At 41.8% G+C, this 12908-nt stretch overlaps 1 protein-coding gene across 3 annotated transcripts in view; it reads left to right on the top strand.

Moving 5' to 3' along the window:
- Positions 1 to 12908, top strand: part of arhgap23a (Rho GTPase activating protein 23a) — a 76831-nt gene that overhangs the window by 34825 nt on the left and 29098 nt on the right. For all 3 annotated transcript variants that reach the window (XM_063018408.1, XM_063018407.1, XM_063018406.1), the window contains exons 2-6: positions 1416 to 1613; positions 5086 to 5110; positions 6381 to 6473; positions 11026 to 11104; positions 11445 to 11499. In XM_063018408.1, the coding sequence (XP_062874478.1) occupies positions 1416 to 1613; positions 5086 to 5110; positions 6381 to 6473; positions 11026 to 11104; positions 11445 to 11499 (450 nt within the window). The remainder of the gene's footprint in view (positions 1 to 1415; positions 1614 to 5085; positions 5111 to 6380; positions 6474 to 11025; positions 11105 to 11444; positions 11500 to 12908) is intronic.

Below are 12908 nucleotides of genomic sequence, written 5' to 3'. Positions count from 1 at the left end.
CCCTTCCTGTTTTGGTGGAGATGTTCCCGGAGGAGCTCTGGTTAAGCTGGGAACAGAACTGTGGTGTCATGGTGTGTACAGGGTTGAGAATAATCCCCGCCCCTCTCCTCCCGTTTTAACTGTAGCTGTGTTTGCTCAGGTGCTGCAGGCTGATTGATTGACGTGTGTGATGGTTGTTTACTCTGGTGGGCTGTCGCTTCTTATGTGTACGTCAAAAGAGAAAAGAACTAGTGATGGAGTGAGACGTTTACTGACTCAACTAATAAACCGGCCATAGTTTGAAACATTTATAGCTGTTTTGTTTTTTATTATTATTTATCATGTATTATTTTGGATTTTTTTCTTTTTAATTAACTGGTGAGTCATTGTTTACATTTATTAATAATCATATCTGCACTACACTACACTACACTGTCAATTTTATCAGCTCCACTTATCACACAGAAGCACTTTGTAGTTCTACAATTACTGACTGTAGTCCATATGTTTCTCTATATGCTTTGTTAGCCTCCTTTCATGCTGTTCTTCAATGGTCAGGACCCCCACAGGACCACCACAGAGCAGGTATTATTTAGGTGGTGGATCATTCTCAGCACTGCAGTGACACTGACATGGTGGTGGTGTGTTAGTGTGTGTTGTGCTGGTATGAGTGGATCAGACACAGCAGCGCTGCTGGAGTTTTTAAACACCTCACTGTCACTGCTGGACTGAGAATAGTCCACCAAAAATATCCAGCCAACAGCGCCCCGTGGGCAGCGTCCTGTGACCACTGATGAAGGTCTAGAAGATGACCGACTCAGACAGCAGCAATAGATGAGCGATCTACACCTACAGGGCGGACCAACTAGGTAGGAGTGTCTAATAGAGTGGACAGTGCGTGGACACGGTTTTTAAAAACTCCAGCAGCACTGCTGTGTCTGATCCACTCATACCAGCACAACACACACTAACACACCACCACCATGTCAGTGTCACTGCAGTGCTGAGAATGATCCACCACGTAAATGATACCTGCTCTGTGGTGGTCCTGTGGGGGTCCCGACCATTGAAGAACAGGGTGAAAGGAGGTTAAAAAAAGCATGCAGAGAAACAGATGGACTACAGTCAGTTATTGTAGAACTACAAAGTGCTCCTATATGATAAGTGAAATATAAATCATTTTATAACACTTGTGCTGTCTGTCACAGACCTGAAGTGAAACCTGCTGTGTGATTATTCTACATCGTTCAGTGACCTGATCTATAAGAGATTTTATCAGTTATCCAGAAATGTGGTTTTTGTGTTCTAACAGTAGCGAATCACAATGAAGTTCTTCAGAACGAGTCTTGTGTTCGGCTTAAACGTAAATTATTGTAGCCTGCGTGCACATTTTGTTTACCCTTCTTTCATCCCTCTCTGTTTTGTGTTTACCGTAGGCTAAGGGGCGAAAAGATGGTATCTTGTCATCCGGTGAGAACCCACGGCCGGTGCTGGTGGGCGGAGCTGAAGGACGGGCTCTATCCTGGCAGGGCCCACGAACACTGGTACTTCAGAAGAACTCTCAGGGCTTCGGGTTCACGCTGCGCCACTTCATCGTGTACCCGCCCGAGTCGGCCTTACACACCAGCCTCAAGGTAAACTGGGGAAGACTGGCAGTGTTTACATACACAAATACACACTACGGTGTGTCAGGACATGTGTGTTGTGTGCTGCATTACTCACAGTGGGTAGATTCTTGCTGTCAGGCTTTTCTAATAAGCCACCGTCACCGCCGTCAGAACTCATCATCGGGGCTTTTGAGGTTAGCAGGAAATAACCCATGCTGGTGGTGGCTGACAGGAAACATCAGGAGTTACTGCAACCTCAGCTCAGCTAACAATTAGGGTTTTAATGCCTCTGGAAGGATCAAGGAGGGGAACTGGAAATTAGGAAACCATAAAAACCACTCTCAAAAGCCTGTAGATACTGTAAGAAGAAGAGTTAAAGAGTTACCACAAAGACGAGTAAAGCAAGTGAGAAAATCGATTCAATAAAAGCAGTGGTGGGCAAACTACGACCTGTTTAATCCGACCCATCGAGTATTTACAGAATTATCCTAAATACCGCATCTATCTCGCCTTTTTTCTGCAATACCCTGCATTCCAGTTGATTCCACTAGATGGCGCACTCCAAACCCAACCAACCTTTGCTAAAGCCGAGCCGATATGCTGGCAAAAAAGGGTGATCAACAACACTTAGCTATGTGGGTAATCTGTACTTCCTAGGCAATGAGTTTCACCCCCCACTATCTGCTACTTTAAAACCCAGTGTGACCCTTGAGCCAAAAAGTTTGCCCACTCCTGTATTAAAGGAAAGACCCACATAAAAGTTCCTAGAACGTATTGGGTCACCATTGGCCAGCAAAAAAACTTCAACGCACTTTGGGAATGACTTTAGAAGTCTCCGGAACTGTACTGGAAGGATAGAACACCATTCTTCTCTAGGAAATTCCCAGCGCTGTCCAAAATCTCCAATAGACGTTTTATGCTGTTGAGTTCTAATGACTGCAGAGGTCATAGGGTATGAAATACATTGTTTATACAATGGAGGAGACCACTCTATTCAGGACAGAACTCTTTCATTATATTGATCAGCTGAATAAGTACCCAAACCATGGCAGCAAGAGATATCCTACACCCCACAGACCATCATCTGCGCTTATGTTTCTCCAATCGTTGTGTAGGTTTTTCCTAAACCTATCATTGTCTGGTCCTATACCAGCAGTTTCAAACATCCACAAACATGTCTGCGGAACAAAACCAGACCTGAAATAAACTTTGTATGACAGACAAAAAGAAAAATTCAACCATTAGTTTCTAATAAATCCACTCTTGGGCAGATGCTACTTATAGTAAGTACTAGCTATGAACAGGGTGTTCACTTCTACCTGAAAGATGAGATAAAAATGAGCCTTAGACGGTGGTTTTTTCTGCCTCGGATGAGAGGAACAAGATACAGACGGTAAAATGAAGTGTGCACCCATGTGTAGAATGAGACAATGTACCATTATTACTGCTGTATTCGTCCAGCTGTGGTTGGTTCTGTCAGTGAAAAGGCCTGTGTTGTGTTTGACTGGTACCACTCACTGATCCGGGCTGTACCAGGTCCCGACCCACTCCGTTCTCTCCTCCTCTGTTCTGTCCTAAGTGGAATGACATCCCACATGATTGTTGCTCCTTGGAAATAAAACCTGATTGTACTTGTGGTTTGTTTTGGATTGCTCAAAACTGGTTAGATTATTGGCTACATAGAAAACTGGTTATTCTCAGAATTCCAGTCTTGCCTCACGTGATTTTGGCACAGTAGTAGGAAGATAAGGGAGGTTTTTTTTAGGTTTCCAGGAACTTAAAAGGGGGTCGGCCCAGTACGTACAGGTACTAGTGAGTCAGGAAGGTCTTAAACAGGAAATGTGTGGCTTGAGAATGTGGGTTTGGCAGACTTAGCCTCCCGTCTCTCAGACACGACTAATTGTTCTGTAGATAAGGGTTCTGATTTGAACTTTATTTTAATGCCACTTGTGTCACTTTTGTTACAAATATCTCTCACCAGAAGTGAAATTGCGCTTACCTATAGATAGCAAACATGCTAAAATAACATACTAGATAACAAACCCACATTTTGTCCATGATTTTTATACGACCCTGGCATCATAAAAAATGCATTTTGCGCCCAGGTGGCGCAGGTGGGTATTCTGCTAGCACACCAGCGCCGAGATTCTGAACACCCCGGTTTGAATCTCTGTTCTGCTACAGGTCGGCTGGGCGCCATTTAGCGGGCACAATTGGCAGTGCCTGCAGCAGACACAAATTGTCCACCATGTGAGCTGGAAGGGGAAATGACCAAACCAAGTGGGTGGGGTCTTCAAAACGCTGTGCAGGGACCCTGGTTAAAACTAAAGAAGCACGAGCGTAAAGGAAGGGGTCCGCTTGGACTGCGCACGCGTCGGAGGGCACGCGAGGGCACTTATTCCCTCCACAAGGGGGTGCTTGTGTACAAATGTCAGTTTATGTGCCTGTTAAAATTTGTTTGTTTAATTATTGTTATTTTATAATAATAATTTTTTTTATAAGCACTCCGGCTGTCTGCTGATTTTGGATATGAGGAGGCATAGTGGCATATTTTCAGTTTCTTTTCATTCTTTCATATATTCATTCTGTGTCTGTTAAAGCTTCAGTATGATGTGGATGTGGATGTGGGTGGAATGAGCTTCGTCAGCGTACTGTACACCCTGCTCCACTTAAGCCTCACTGCCTCATCAGCACTGTGGCTATCAGTGATTGATTTTGCAGCCTGATTCTAAGTGTTTGTGCATGTGGTTCTGCTGTCAGAAAAACTGGTTTATAAAAATGGTTACATTCATGACAGGACAGGTAGTTACTGGTTACACAAGATTCATCAGCTCAAGTTTAATGTCAAACACAGTCATGGACAATTTTGTATCTCCAGTTCACCTCACTGGCATGTTTTTGGACTGTGGGAGGAAACCCACACAGACACGGGGAGAACATGCAAACTCCACACAGAAAGGACCCGGACCGTTCCTCCTGGGAATCAAACCCAGGACCTTGTCCTTTTGCCAAATGTATCACTTAATTACTCGATGTTTCTCTCTAGTGTTTCAATAAAGTTACTACATTTGGAACAAGTACTTGGAATTCACTGTGCAGGTCAATATTAAATAAAATGAATTGCACTTCAGGCCTTGAGTTCTCCAGAGACGCCTGTTGTTTGTTAAGTTTTATAAGTGCATTTACATAAAGTCATAATCTGCAAAGTAAAAAAAATAAAATAAAGAAAAATAATGTAAATAATTATAGTAAGCAAAATCCTTATTTGTTTCTATTTGATTATATGAAATCAAACTTGAGCTTCCAACTTTGTGACAATGATTTTTGTTCAGGATGTTTAATACGCTTATGGTCATGATCAGATGACCACATACAGTACCTTTGGTCATATATTGTACCTCTCATGCAGCAGGTCATTTTGCTGATGATTAATATTTATCTGTGTTATAATAATTGTGGGATTCTGTGACTCACCTCGTCTTCTCTATTTGTTTCTCAGGACGACGAAAATGGAAACGGAAAAGGTGAGTGAGTGTACATTTATATTTCTTCTTCTCATTTTTCTTCTGCTCCAGGTTTGCTTGATGTTCCAAGTGACCTCAGAGTCTTTAGGCTCTTGGTTATATTTAAGGGCTGAATTGAGGTCCTTGGTTGGGTCAAAGCAACACACCTATTTTAGTCATCAGCTCATTATTAGTCTGTTTGTGTTAAACCATGTGATTTATAGTCATGAATATTTCAGCTTTTATAGAATGACTAATTAGGAAATGTCCATCGTTATTAGAATAAAGCTATAAGTCTGATCTCACTAATGAATGATGGGAGTTTAAGTAATTAGACCCTCAAAAATAAAACAAAGGCACAGGGGTAGGGCTCAGGGTTTAAATCTAGTCCACTTGCTCCCTCTGCAGGACAAACGATGAAACTTTATAATTTACAATTAAGACATTTAGCAGACACTTTTATCCAAAACGAATCGTTAATTCATACAGACAAAGACATTGAGGTTTAAGGGCATGGCTTATGGGCCCAACTATGGCAACCTGACTGTAGTGAGGCTTGAAGCAGCAACCTTCTGATTGCAAATCTTATCAGCCCTGTTTCAAGAGCTTTAAGTCACTACACAATTCAGTTCCAAACATAATCCAACACACTACCAGTGATGAGATGATGGGAAAAGTAAAATTTTACAATAAATGTAGGAACCAGATGGAATAAAACAGTATATTATAGACTGTAGGTTTACGAATATATGATTTAAATTAGATTTCTGTACCAGCTATGCACCACCGTAGATAAACTTGGGCGAGGTCTCTGATATGCTTGCCTGTAAATCTACACACCTGCCTGCTGTGAACCTACACAATGCTAGTGTGCCCTGATGTATGCTACTACAGTCAAATATTTACTGCGATACACTATCTGACCAAGTTAACCAAGTTTATCAACACTCCTTCCAACGATAGTTTAGGTGTTTCAGCCTACATGTCTCCATGAGGACCTTCCCTGTATCTGCTCCTGTTTGGCCCCTGTTTACAAAGCGAGGTCTGTGATGACAGGGTTTGACAAGTGTGATGTGGGTAAACTCCAGTGGTTCGCAAAGAGCACTGACCTCAGCTGTATTAAATATTGTATTGTATTAAATATTACAATTTTTCTCCCAGTGCTCACCCCTTCCCCCAGCTTATAAAAGTCAGGAAATACCCTATATACAGTGTCTTGTACTTGTATGACATGTATGACTGTGTGTGTGTGTGTGTGTGTGTGTGTGTGTGTGTGTGTGTGATTTGCTAGGCATCCAGCGCAGTCGGCTAGAGCCAATGGACACCATATTTGTTAAGAATGTGAGGGAGAAAGGCCCCGCCCACCAGGCTGGTCTGTGCACAGGTGAGAAAAAAAAATTGTGTGTAAAAGTGTGTATGCATGCCTGAATGTGTGTGTGAGTGTGTGTGTGTGTGTGTGTGTGTTTGTGTGCTGGTTGTTGGGGGATGTCTGAGTCATTTGCAATGGAAACAAGTTTGTGTTACACTTGAAACCACCTGCCTCATTTGCTGACAAAACAGCATGCATGTGTGTGTGAGGCTACATGCATCTGTGTGTGTAAGGCTACATGCATCTGTGTGTGTGAGGCTACATGCATCTGTGTGTGTGAGGCTACATGCATCTGTGTGTGTAAGGCTACATGCATCTGTGTGTGTAAGGCTACATGCATCTGTGTGTGTGAGGCTACATGCATCTGTGTGTGTGAGGCTACATGCATCTTTGTGTGTGAGGCTACATGCATCTGTGTGTGTGAGGCTACATGCATCTGTGTGTGTGAGGCTACATGCATCTGTGTGTGTGAGGCTACATGCATCTGTGTGTGCGAGGCTACATGCATCTGTGTGTGTGAGGCTACATGCATCTGTGTGTGTAAGGCTACATGCATCTTTGTGTGTGAGGCTACATGCATCTGTGTGTGTAAGGCTACATGCATCTGTGTGTGTAAGGCTACATGCATCTGTGTGTGTAAGGCTACATGCATCTGTGTGTGTAAGGCTACATGCATCTGTGTGTGTAAGGCTACATGCATCTGTGTGTGTGAGGCTACATGCATCTGTGTGTGTAAGGCTACATGCATCTGTGTGTGTGAGGCTACATGCATCTGTGTGTGTAAGGCTACATGCATCTGTGTGTGCGAGGCTACATGCATCTGTGTGTGTGAGGCTACATGCATCTGTGTGTGTAAGGCTACATGCATCTGTGTGTGTAAGGCTACATGCATCTGTGTGTGTAAGGCTACATGCATCTGTGTGTGTGAGGCTACATGCATCTGTGTGTGTAAGGCTACATGCATCTGTGTGTGTGAGGCTACATGCATCTGTCTGTGTGAGGGTACATACATTTGTGTGTGTGTGTATGAGGCTACATACATGTGTGTGTGTGTGTGTGTGAGGCTACATACATGTGTGTGTATCTGTGTGAGGCTACATTCATGTATATGTGAGGGTACATACATATGTGTGAGGCTTCATACATGTGTGTGTGTGTGTGTATGATTCTACATACATGTGTGTGTATCTGTGTGAGGCTACATTCATGTATATGTGAGGGTACATACATATGTGTGAGGCTTCATACATGTGTGTGTGTGTGTGTGTATGATTCTACATACATGTGTGTAAGCACTCGTGTCAGTATAAACTGCATTAACTTTTATCTTTTCATCTTGTTAAGCCAAAAGATAATCATTAGAAACAGTCACTTCTGTGCAACACCAGCACATTCAGTCAGACCTACACAAACTGAGAGGTGAAAACCCGACTAGGTTGTTTGTAAAATAGTTGATGCGGCTTTTGTCAAGAACTGCAGCTCATCTCTAATCTGCTCTGGCAAACGTTCAAGAAAAACTGGTTGGTGCACAATAGCAGGAGGTTCTGAGATCAAAAGCTATTTAATTTGAATTTCGGCGAGGATTCAGAAAGCAGGCGAGTTCTCACTGCAGCCGTGAAGGTAGGAAACGATTTTACTGAAGCACTTTAGAGCGGGGAATTCTCTCTCGTGTGGTTATCTTGTGATGCAGCTGACCACTGCATTACGACTGACCACTCGTCATTAGGAGATGCTGATATTGGGTGTGCTGACTTCCTAAGGGTTGCTGAATTACCTGTAAATGAACCTGTGTGAGAATGTATTGTGTTCATCTTTTGTTTGTATTCATGGCTAATATGACTATATGACAGTAGAAATGTCTCTACCAGTATTGATTTGGCTCTGTCTGGTCACTAAAGCTACGATATGTGGACAAAAGTATTTGGACACTTAACCACGAGCCTGTCTGACATCCCATTTCAAAATCATGGGCAGTAAAGTAAAGTGCAGCTGAAACAGCCTCCACTCTTTTGGCAAGGCTTTTTATAAAACTTTGGAAAATATCTGTGCGAATTTGTGCACATTTAGTCAAAAGATCATTTATCAGATACTGATTTTTTTAAAAGAAGAAGAATGCCTTTATTTGTCGTATATACATATTCACATGTATACTGTAGTACAATTAAGTTTTTTTGCATATCCCAGCTTGTTTGGAAACTGGGGTCAGAGCGCAGGGTCAGATATTATACGGCGCCCCTGGAGCGGACAGGGTTAAGGTCCTTGCTCAGGGCCTGGATTTGAACCGACAATCTTCCAACTGATAGCAACAAGCTCTACCCACTAGGTTACCACTGTCTCTAGACAAAAAGACCTGTTAGACAAGAAGGCCTGTCTTACAAGTGTTGTTGCTGACCGGGCATCTACCCAGACATAATTGGCACTTTGTCCAGGGTGTTCCTGCTAACGGTTGAACCGAACCTGCCACGACCCTGACCAGGATAAAGCAGCTGATGAAAATAGTCCTAAATTATTATCTATAGTAACCAAAAAGTGGGAAAATTAAACACTCACACCTGAGTGAATAACAGTCTCATGCACTAATGTCTATATTTAATATAATTTAAGAACACTAGATCACTGATATGCGTATAGAGACTCTACAGCAGCACGCAAAGGGTTAATAGAGTTCAGATTCTCCACACCAGACCACAAAACCATGTCATTAGTCTGTGCCATGGAGGAATGTTCTTCTGTAAGCTGCTAATGACATTCCAACTAGGGGAGGTTTGTCCAACCTCAAAAAACTGACCGCACAGACCTGTGCATTAATGCAGAATTATGATGCATCTCTACATTGATTTTTTCTTTCACAAAACAGTTCTGCTAACCTCAAACAGAACTTTAAAGCACCCGGGATGGACGAGGAAACATCTTTAAATGATCAGATTTTCATGTTCAGGAGTCAGTCAGTTTGTTATGAAACGGTTCACATTATCTTGTTTGAGATATCATTTACTATTGCAACACGTCAAATACCTCCCGTCCTAAAATATTTGGATATTTTCTTAACTTCACATCTTGTTTTAGAAAGAAATCCTGTTTCTTCCATTAAGCAACAGTATTTATTTACTGGAGTGAACTGGTCTGTTTTATACACACAGGGTTTATTGATGTGAGCGTTCGTGACCTGCTCTCCTTCTTATCTCGGCCCTTATGTGATATGAAATCAACTTCATCTTCGTCTTCATTCCTATGATTTTTACCTCTCTATCAGTTTTCAGGCTTTGTCTTTAAAAATCTTGATTTGTCTGGTATTGCATTTATATTTTTTGCATTTAGCACACGATTTCATCCAAAGCTACTTACAGTTTACAGTCTAAGCATTTGAGGGTTAAGGGCCTTGCTCAAGGGCCTAACAGTGGCAACCTGGTTGTGGGGTTGAACCAGCAACCTCATGCTTACTAGTCCAGTACTTTAACTGCTAGGCTACAACTGCCCCAACTATTGCATTTTACAATTCCAAGACCCTAATAAGCATTAAAATCTTCTAAATTCTTGTCACATGGCTCACCCTGTCCACACCCCAAGTCGAAAAGGGTCAAGGCTGTCACGCCCCCCCTTTAACACACTTGCAGCCACCAGTCACTTCTTTTCACCTGCTAGGGGGTCTCACAGCCATGCAGCCGCCCCCATACAGGTGCATCGACCGGTCAGCAGAGATCGTAATTGCCTGAGGAAAACGTTTGCAGCCATTGTCCCCCTTTACAGACACACAGCCAATCATGAGAGAGAATTGAGAATTGTACTTCAGAGATCAGCACCTGAGCTTCATTCTACCAGACTTATAATAATTCTTTGTTATCCATGCAAGAAAACACATTGATCAGGGTTACTTTGCAAATGCAAGACTAAGACATAAGCAAGTTTGGTAAAAGCGAATTTAGCAAGACGTGACTGGAGAATTGTTCTCATATATTAAATCTGTATGTAAAATATACAGTACATTAATTTGCTCTGTTTCAGTGATGTTTTGTCATTTGCACATGTAAAAGACAAACAACTCCTGGTGATTACAGTAAATAAATGCACAAACTAATCTGAACAGGAGCCACCTGACCACAGTGACCCAATCAGAGCCTGAGCCTCCTAATAAAACTGCTTATTACAGCTTATTACTATGTCGTACATATAAAAAAAAACTAAAAGTAAATAGACTGCTTGAGATAAGAAATGTTGTGATCTTGCATAGAATTTTAAACTGTGTTGTCAGTGATGTAGGGAATTATTTGCCAGGTCCCTGTTTGTCCTACTGAATTAAGTTACACTGGTTTTGTTTTATGTGCGTCAGGTGCATTATATTATGTGCTGCTTCCCTCCACTTATTCTGAGGAACCTTCATTATTTATGAGATAGATAAAGATCTTCTATTGAAAGCAGTGATGGGGGTTTATCATTGCTTGTCTGTTTTGCAGAAACTAGGTCATGCATTTGGCAACCGCAATCAAACAGACGATTGATTATTACAAAATTAGTGGACAAAACAGAAGCTGTAGGAATAATTTTAATAAACGATATGTGTGTGATATAGGTGACAGGCTGGTGAAGGTGAATGGTGAAAGTGTGTTGGGGAAGACGTACTCTGAGGTGATCGCGCTCATTCAGAACAGGTGAGTTCATTTAGTATTAAAGTGTTATTACACATATATTTGCAGTATAAAATGCACCATTTATTTTAATAATATGTTGAAAATTAATTGCAATGAAGTTTTTAAGCATTAATCAAACTTCTATGTTAATTACTGGTATATTGGTTAATTATTAAAATGCCTAATTTTCATTGTGCTACCACATGGGTCTGGATTAGTATATGCATAAACTATTTGGAACATACATGTGTGGTTCATGATGGGAAATAAAAAGCTGCAAAATAACCTAGAAAACCTAGAAAAATGTACTACCAACATTTTCATGCTGTTCTCTTAATATTGTTTTTCCTCTGTCTGTCAGTGAAAGTGTGTTGGAACTCTCCATCATGCCAAAGGATGAGGATGTTCTGCAGCTAGTAAGTGGGAACACAAACAATTGTACCACACCCTATACAACTCACACTCCCAAAACCAAACTTACACGCCCTTACACACCTACACATAAGTATGTCAGTTATTGATATGTTGTGCAGCTCTTTCATTAATAAATACATTGATGCACCACATGGCATGAAGTGTGTGGTCATTGTCATTGGTAACAGGCATACAGTCATGGAGGCTGTGCAGACATGCATTGGTGTGGAACGGGTGATAAATGGCGCAGTGATTCTTATGTGCCGACGGTGTAGGATTCTGTATTTAACAAGTCAAAGCTTAGTCTGCTAGAGCTGCCATGCATCTAGGTGCAACAACAGAAGTTTCCAAGGCTGAGCACCATGTGCATTGTCATGCTTAAAGTGGAGTAGTAAAAATGTACTCATTGGTGTTTAGAATCCCACTTTGAGAGTGCTCAGGTGGCGCTGCTACTGGCAGGCTGGGCGCCTACACAAACAAAGATTGACTGTAGTTCAAGGGCAGGGTGCCAGAGGGGACTCCTCATAACTGATGCAATTACGACCTCTGCTGGCTGATTGATGGTGCCTGCACAGAGACAAGGGATAATGATGATCAGGGTGTGACTCTCCGTACACAAAGCTGATCCACATATGTACTTGCCTCATGCGGTCGGTACTGCACACGTGTCGGAGGGGGCGTGTGTTAGACACGGCTCTCCTCAGTCAGAGTGGAGGTCAACATCAGTAGAGAGGAAGCGTAATGCAATCGGGTAATTGGATACGACTAGATTGCGAGGAAAATTGGGGGGAAATACAAACAAAAACAAAAGATTCCCAATTTGGATGCTGAATGCGTAAACACAGATGCAGATTTAGGATCATCTTTGGACCTTCATGTGCTGAGGTTTCATAGCTGAGCTGGCACACACAAGCCTAAGTTCACCATGTGAAATGCCAAGCATTCGTCTGTGTGGTGTAAATCAAACCCTTTTGAACCTGTATTAGTGAAACGCATTCTCACAACTTACTAGCAGTCCAATGGATGGATGTTTTAATTTTGTACATACCGAAAAGATATTAGATCTTATTTTGCTTACATTTATAGCATCACTTGTACGGTTTGGTGAAAATTAAATAATAATCTGAGGCTATTGTTTATTTTGGTTGGGCCTCTTTGTTCCATTTCATGAAATTGTTAATTCTACAGCATACAAAGCTTTTGTAGATAAAGCTTGTGATTTATTTAAAAAATCTGATTTGTGGTGGGGTAGAACTTGACTTGCTGGAATAAAGCTCTAATCTCAACCCTATTTTACTTTTAACACCTCTGTGTTGAGTCAGAGTGCAGACCCAGAGCCAGGCCTGACCCCATTCATGCTTGTTTTAAAATATACTGAAAAGCTTTACACAGGAGTGGAGGCTGTTGTAGC

The sequence above is a fragment of the Trichomycterus rosablanca genome, chromosome 22 (genome assembly GCF_030014385.1).
Source record: "Trichomycterus rosablanca isolate fTriRos1 chromosome 22, fTriRos1.hap1, whole genome shotgun sequence".
Lineage (NCBI taxonomy): Eukaryota > Metazoa > Chordata > Actinopteri > Siluriformes > Trichomycteridae > Trichomycterus > Trichomycterus rosablanca.
This window is presented reverse-complemented; position numbering and strand designations above follow the sequence as displayed.